General features: G+C 49.0%; 1 protein-coding gene across 1 annotated transcript in view; it reads right to left on the bottom strand.

Moving 5' to 3' along the window:
- The window catches only part of LOC103211953 (WT1 interacting protein), a 35,078-nt gene extending 26,989 nt beyond the window's left edge, over positions 1–8,089 (bottom strand). Inside the window, exon 1 of the mRNA XM_007957951.1 lies at positions 7,429–8,089. Within this exon, the coding sequence (XP_007956142.1) occupies positions 7,429–8,089 (661 nt within the window). The remainder of the gene's footprint in view (positions 1–7,428) is intronic.
- Positions 8,090–8,355: the final 266 nt, after the last annotated feature.

Genomic DNA, 8,355 nt, shown 5'->3' with positions numbered 1-8,355 from the left:
GCTGAGAGTTTTGATCAGGAATGGGTGTTGGATTTTATCAAATGCCTTTTCTGCATCAATTGATATGATCATGTGGTTCTTCTCCTTTGTTTTATAAAATGAAATTCTTGATAACTTCATGATGTTGCTATTGGTCCAGTTGTGACGATTTTTGTTTTATGTTGAAGTGTAATCCATACTGAAGGCTGCAGCCTTATCCTCATCAGTAAATGCATCTTCACTCTCAGCAAGCAAGGCTGTGTCACCTGCATATTGCAGGTTGTTAATGAGTCCTCGTCCAATCCCAATGCCGTGTTCCTCTACACATAGTCCAGCTTCTCAGATTACTTGCTCAGCATACAGACTTAGTAAATATGGTGAAAGGATACAAACCTGATGCGCACCTTTCCTGATTTTAAACCATGCAGTATAGCTCCTTGTGTTCAAACAACTGCCTCTTCTTGGTGTATGCAGATTCCTCATGAACACAATTAAGTATTCCGGAATTTCCATTCTTTGCAATGTTATCCATACTGCCTCGAAAACCCCAAACAGGGGTCGCTATGAGTTGGATCCGAATCAATGGCAGTGAGTTTCTCCATAGAGAGGTAGAAGGAATCTGACTGCTGAGAGAGAGATAACCAGCTGAGAGAAACAACCAGCTGAGAGACAGCAGCAGTGGAAACAAGAGGCATGAGACAGAGTGGCAAGCTTACCTGGCCCACAGAGGCAGAGGCCATGGGCCAAAGAGGAATTTCTAAGGGCACAGCAGAGGAGAGATTGTCCTGACCAAAGAACCGTATCCTGAGCCGTGTTCCTGAACTTGAATTACAGCCTGTTGCTTCCCTAATAAACCCCAAAATCTGTGAATTCTTTGTGGCCACTGAAGCGAATTACTAAATGCAGCAAAGAGGTGGTTGATGCCATGGAGAGAGAGTTGTGTCGAGGTTGGTAAGAGGGCTGGAAGTTGGTGGCATACCTGCCCTCACAGGAACAGGCCACGGGCTGCTGATAATGATTCTGTCTTCTTGTGTAGTTAGAGGAGGTCAAAAGATACCGCCTCCTTGCCCCTTTAGCAGCAAGCAATAAGTCACTGGCACAACTTAAAATGAAAAGAAACAGGTGCAAACATTCACCAATAATCAGAAAGTAGAATATATGAAATATGACTCTCAAAAAATTAGAACTTGTCAAAAAATTTAATTGAATGCATAAAGATCAATACCCTAGGCATTAGTGAGCTAAAATGGACTGGTACTGGCCACTCTGAATCGAACAATTATATGGTCTATTATGCTGGGAATGACAAACTAAACAGGAATGGCATCATACTCACTGCCAAAAAGAACATTTCACAATCTATACTGAAGTAAGGAGCTTTGGTGGTATAGTGGGTAAGGCATCTGGCTACTAACCAGAAGGTGAGCCCTGAAACCCACCAGCAGTTCCATGGGAGAAAGATGAGACTATATACTTCCATAAAGATTTACAGCCTTGGAAACCCAATGGAGGTCACTATGAGTTGAAATCAACTCAATGGCAGTGGGCTTGATTTTTCTGGGTTTATACTGAAGTACAATGCTGTCAGTGGTAGGATAATACCCATAAATCTAAAAGGAAGACCAGTTAATACTATTATTCAAATTTATGTATCAATTACTAAAGCCAAAGATGAAGAAAATGAAGAGTTTTACTAATTTCTACAGTCTGACATTGACCAAACATACAATCAAGATGCATTGATAATTACTGGTAATTAAAATGCAAAAGTTGCAAACAAAGAAGCACCAGTAGTTGGAAAATATGGTCTTGGTAATAGAAATGACACTGGGAACCACCTGACAGAATTTTGCAAGACCAACAACTCTGTACCATCAGGCTGGCTTATTTTCTTGTTCATTCCGCACACAGACATTGATGGCCGCCATAATTCCAGCACAGCTTACATAAAATAAACACACTGCCATCAAGTCAGATCCGACTCATAGTCAGCCCTCCTTGGGGTTTCTGAGGCGGTATCACTACGGAAGTAGAATGCCCAACCTTCCTTCAGAGGAGAGGCTCGTGGGTTTGAACCGCCAGCCTTCTGGTTAACAGTCTAATGTCTCAGCACTACGTCACCAGAGCTCCTTAGGAGTTGGACATTCTGCAGTGAATGAAACCAAGACCCCACCCTCAAGAAGCCTGCATTCTAGTAGAGGGAGACAGGCAACAGCAGTTAAATAATATGCCAAGTGGAAATATGTGCTATGGAGAAAAATATAGCTGATATAATTGGAGTTATCAGAGTAGGTCTCACTGACTAGGTGATATTTGAACAAAGGCCGAAAGAAAATAAGAGAGAGAAGTTGGTATGGAATGTTGAATGAAATTGGGGACTATCCCTAGCAGTATAAGGTAGAAAGCTCAGCAGACAGGCAGGCAGGGAAAGAGGAGAGACCAGCAATGTTAAGTGGACCCTGGTTCTAGCACTAAGCCTTCCTTGCCCAGCCCTCCTGATGACCCAGGCAGTAGGAAGCCACCCAAACCTCTTCACAGCATTACCCAGGGTCTCTCACACCCCACAGGGCATGAAAATGATCTCCACCTGCCCACTGGATCCTAAATTTTCCAGCTGCTACAGGAAATGATGCCTTATCCTCTCCCTCTTGCTTTCTACTAGATTCCTCTCCTTAACATATAACCATGCTCAAGCCTCTCCCACCTTGAAAAACTCCTCCCTCCTTTACCAGCCACCCCATTTCTCCCCTTCCTCAATCAAGAAAGATTAGTCCACACTTAGTTCTGTGGATTGAGTCTTGATCTTGCTAGAGGGCGGACTATCCCTTGCTCTTTGGTTTCCAGGGTACAACGTGCATCTGGCCTCTGTTCCTTCCTTCTTTCCAGCTCAGCTGGATATTCCTCAGCTCGGTCCTAGACCTCCTAGGCCTCGTGCTCCCCAAGGAGAGCCAATTCTGATGCTCCCTCAGGAAAGCCAACCAGTCCAGAATGTAAAGAGTGCCAGTGGCCGCCAGAGGTTGCAGCCACACCTGAGCTCTGCTGACAGCTACTGGGAGGGAAGCAGGCCCAACACTGCCAGATATTCTAATTTTTCAAGAAAAGCTAGAAATCTAGACGTGTATATGAAATCATTCCATACTGAAATTAATTACCAACTTAAATTTTGAAAATGCAAGAGGCAAACAAACCAAGTCTACAGATCCCCATGTGAGGACAGGGCTTTACCCAGTTTTCCTAGGCAGTTCCCTCCTCTCCTGACTGGTTCCCCTCTACCCAGCAATCCTGGATCCCTGCTGCCAGCCAAGACCTCTCTCCTGAGTAGCAGATCCACCTTCCAGACTGCCCCTAGAATACAACACCTGCATGCCCAGAATAAAACTCCAGATCCCCCAAAAATGCTCTTCCCTCCAGTTTCCCGTAAGGAAACGGTACTTTGAGGTGCCTAGGTTCCATAGGAGCTCTGGTGGCGTAATGCTTAAGGCATTTGACTGCTAACCAGAAGGCTGGCGGTTCAAACCCACCAGCCACTCATCAGAAGAGACTGGGCAATCTACTTCCGTAGTGATACTGCCTTGGAAACCCAAGGAGGGGTTGCTATGAATCAGATCCGACTCGACTGCAGTGAGTTTGGTTTTTTACTTTTTAGGTTTCAGAAAGCACCCAGGTTTACCTTCTCTCCCTCACGTCCAACTCAAGGGGCTTGGTTCCTCTACTCTCTGATCTTGATTTCATCCTTTTCCCTCATACCCACTGGCCTGAATCAAAGCATCAGTTCTTATCTGAATAGTTTATACAACAGCCTCTTCACTGTGTCACAGCCTCGTCCCAAAAAATCCATCCCCTAAATTGTAGCCAGACCCGGACCTACCTTTCTAAAGTGAAAATGACCTACCCTTACACCTCCACTTGTACCCATCAGCTTTGCAAACTTAACTTTGTCATTTCTCTGATTAAGTTACCAGAATAACCAGCGAAAAGAATAAAACTTTTGAAGTCTCTGGGAAAGATTAGAGAGTGGACAAGAGTAGAAGCTATTACCTCCTATTATTAGTTTTTTGGTTCTGGTTGATTTTTCTAAATATGTGATTGTATCGTTTTATACTGTTATGTGTTTCGAGTCGGACCCAACTCATAGCGACCCTCCTTGGGTTTCCGAAGCAGTATCACTACGGAAGTAGATTGCTCCATCTTCCTTCCGGGGAGTGGTTGGTGGGTTTGAACCGCCAGCCTTCTGGTTAGCAGTCAAGTGCCTTAGCCACTATGCTACCAGAGCTCCATCATTTTAGTTAAAATACATTAAGGAAATATGAATTCAGAATTTAAACAAGTAGAACATTTCAAGGAGAGTGAATTCTACACTGTCGGACACAGCAGTTAGGTCCTGTCCAAACATCTGACACTCACCTTTTACATAACTTTAGCATGATCTCAGCTCAAAAATACAAGACAATCTTTTTCTTAACACATTATGGCATACATGAAAATTACAACTGCTCCTTCTTTGCTATCTCTGATGAAAATCAGGTCATACTGGGTTAACAGAAACTGCTCAGTGGCGCCCCCCTTCAAGAGGAGCCCAGGGCACATGCCATACCTTAAATATTCCTCTGGATCCAGACAAACAAGACCTGGAAAACACCCACTGGGCAGGGGCAGGGAAGTTATCTGTGTCCTGTGCAAGAACTGTCAGTCAGGTGAAAGGAAACAGGGACAGACAACAAGCAATCTGAGGAGAGATTGGGAGGTGAATAAGCATGACAATGGGATGACAAAAGGGTGAGATGAAAGAGCTGAGGGCATTTTGTGTTCATGGAGGTCTGAGGGTTTTTGATTTTGGGTTTGTTTGGCTTGGTTTAATGAAAGAGTCCTGTATGTGTTTATAACCAAAGGAGAATGTCAATGGTAAAAGGAAAGATGAAGATGAAGATGAAGATGAAGGAAGTAGAGGCTGGGGATGAAAGAACCACATCCTCTGGGATGGCAGGAGAATGAGGCTGGAGGTGATCTTGAGAGTGCCTGCATGTGAGGAACTGCAACTGTTGGCCTCAATTTTCTCAGCAAAGTAGAAGCAATGAGCAAAGGCCAGAAGAAAGAGAGTTTGTTGAGGAAATAACAAAGAGCTGACTAAGGATAAGGGTGATCGTAGTGCCAGGGCAACCATGGAATTAAAGACTATAAATCTACGGTGGTCTCAAGGGTTTCCTCAACAGCCCCTTACCACTAGGTATGGCAGCAGAAAAGGGGGCTGCAGCACTGACTCAGAGTCAAGGTTCTGTTGGACAAAGAGCAATTAGAGGATCCACAAGTACCAATAAGACAGGATAGGGTCAGAACCAAAGACTGCTGAAGTAAAGCAAAAACAGGATGTGATCCTGAGAGTGCATGGCTGAATAAAAGGCAGAACGTCACCAACACTTAAAAGGTTCTGGAAGCCTGAGGTTGTTGCTGACTGATGACTGCAGAAGCTGGCATGGAGAGAAAGTTCCAAAGACATCAACAAATGGCAGAGAGGGACCAGAAGGTCAGCTGATGCCAGGGCCAAAGAGGGGAAGAATGGCACGGATAGAAGAAACACACTCTAAAGATGAAGTTTATGGGATCACTTGAGCTCACACTAACTGCAGACTTCCTTTTATTAAAATTTTGTTATTATGTAGTTTGAACTGTATGAAAATGCCACTTCTGTATTTCTAAAAGACCAAATATCCACAGTACATATTTCAAGAATATTAGTTGCCCATAATTTTAAAAATCAGGAAAATACCACCTAAATGTGAATGTCTGACTCATCTTGAAAAACCAAACATCTATCATCACTCCTCTCACATTCCCACATGTGATACAATGGGCTGGAGCTGAGCAGTAGCTTCTCTTTAGAAAGAAAAATTTAGAAGTCCTGTGTCTGAACATCTTTCACCATCAGTCCCTTTATAGTTCACATTACTGCCTGGGTCTTTGGCCAACCCTGTGTCACACAATGATTCTACACCAGCTACGAAAGCCCAAAGAATGCACCCCCCCTCTACACCTTGCAGTGTCGGGTGCAGGAGAATGGGCAACTTCACCTGAAGAGAAGATACTGGAAAGTGTTCCCTTCGGAAAACAGCTGTGGCTTCTGTTCCTGGTACCTGCCTTGGCATGAGACAACAGATTCCCAACTCATCCCTCCACTCCCAGGCCACCCAACAGCAGCCCAAACCACAAATTTTTAGCCTGCCATTTTCCAGATAGTCCTGAAACCCCTCAGTTGTCTTCTACCCCAAAGGCAGACCAACCGCTTTGGCCCTCACATGCCCCTGACCATCTGATCCATCCTGGGCAACACATTCTTATTACTGCTAACTGCTGTAAATCACTAGGTCTTTGTCTTAGTTTGTGTTAGTCTGGAAGCTCTGCTGAAACCATGGCTGACCCTGCTGGTATTTGAATTACCAGTGGCATAGCTTCCAGCATTATAGCAACCTCAATACACATCCACACTTCCCTCTTCTTGTCCATTCTTCCCTCTGCCTGGAACAACCCCATCTGGATTCAAACAGCCTCATGATCATCTCTCAAGAGCCAGTTCCAGGCAGCCCTGAGATGCTAACTGGAATGAATGCATGCAAGATACAAAACCCAGAGCGGCCTCAGTCCTAGGCAGGATAACCACCACCCCAGAGCTAGGTGTTTTAGCCTTCCTACTTCCTACCTCTCAAGAAGGGAGAAAGGGACAACCCTTCCCCAGGCCTCAGTACCTCTCCCTTCCCTAAAAGTTCTAGAAAGGACTAGGGATCAGGAGGTCAGGGGCTAGGGAACGGGGGCTTTCGGAAACTTTGTGAATCAGGATTGTTTGGAACATCCCGTTTACACAGCTTGGCCCAGAGCAAGGGCAACCCAGCGTGATTGACTAGTTCCTTTCTGTCCTCCCGTCCCTCGCTCCCGCCCCAAAGTGGACTTACCCTCCCTCCCGCTCTCTCTACCTCTACCCCCATCATCCCCAAAGCCAAAGGTCAGGCAGAGAGAGGCCTGGACCGTTCCTCCTCCCTTCTCCTGCCCACACCTCATACTACTAAAAGGGAGGGGGCACCGGGTCGGCGGGCATACCTGGGTAAGTAGGATGAGTAGGGGCAGATGCCGAGAGTTAAGAAAAAATATACATATATCCAGAAAATATTCTATTAACCCGATTTTTCTCCAAGTTAAGAAACGGTGTGTCAAAGCACTTTGCCAGGTCCCTCCCGCGGCCTGACGAAGTTGCTGTTCTAAGTAAACCCCAGACCGGACGGTTCACCCTCACACATCTCCTGCGCCTCAGCCGCAGGAGAGACAAGTCTTCCTCACCCCGAACCCCATCCTAACTCTAAGCCCCATCCCACCCCGAACTCCTCCGCTCGGTTGTTGGGCCCTCGGAGTCGAGATCGCGAAAGGTCTCTGGTGTGGAGCGCGGGTGCGGCCGAGCTTGCTCACCGAAGTAGTCCCGCGCTGTGCGCGCCTCCAGCGCCCGCTCCAGCTCCCGAGTTAGCACCTCCAGCCGCCGCTCCACCGCGCTGGGGCCTCCCTCGCGGCCCGGGGGCAGCTGGAGCGATGGCAGAGGGAAGGGGGCCTGTCCGGCAGGCTCCGGGGAGCGAGCTGGTGCCAGACAGGCTCCAGGGAGCAGGAGGTCGGCGTAGGCGCCGGTCGAGCCGCGGGACCCGAGACTGGACACGCTGGAGCGGGCGCTGCCCACCGACGGTGGCCCCCGGCCGGGGCGCCGGTCTGAGCGGCCAGAGAGCGGGCTGTCGTGGCGTTGGTCGTAACCCAAGCTGATGCCGCTGGAACGAGCGCTGCCGCCGCCGTCGGAGCCCGCCAAGCTGGCCCGCGGGCTGCCCGCAGGATGCGCGCTGAGTTCGGCGGGCGCCGCACGCCGTGGGCCTCTCTCTCCACGGTTCAGTCCGTCCGCCTCAGTCTCCGGGCCGCCGCCGCCTCCCTTGCCTCTGCGGCCGAGCGCCTGCGCCGTCTCGTCTCCTGGTCCGGGTGGCGGCGCCTGCCGACCCCTGCCCAGAGAGTCGCCGCCCGGGTCCAGCTCCCGCAGGGCCAATCCGGCCAGGAGCAGGGCTGCGTCGTCCGCGGCCGCCCGGGAGCGCTGCATGGCCGGCTTGCCGGCCCTAGCACGTCATCTCCGCCTCTGCTTCCCGCCGCCGCTCCGGCCGCGCCACCGCATCGTCCGCCCGAAACCGGGAGCCAACCCCGGGACCCCTGGGCGCGGGGCGGGGCGAGGCCGAAGCCCGGGCGGGTTAACTACGCGGGGCCCTAAGACACCGGCGGACGCGCGCTCCGCGCAATAATGCGCGCGGCGGAGGAATGTGCTCTTAGAAGGGTCGAGCCGCTCCCCCTCCTCCCAGCGGCTGCGCAGGG

This window comes from Orycteropus afer, unplaced genomic scaffold, assembly GCF_000298275.1.
Source record: "Orycteropus afer afer isolate SDZICR_OR568_19922 unplaced genomic scaffold, OryAfe1.0 scaffold00827, whole genome shotgun sequence".
NCBI lineage: Eukaryota > Metazoa > Chordata > Mammalia > Tubulidentata > Orycteropodidae > Orycteropus > Orycteropus afer.
This window is presented reverse-complemented; position numbering and strand designations above follow the sequence as displayed.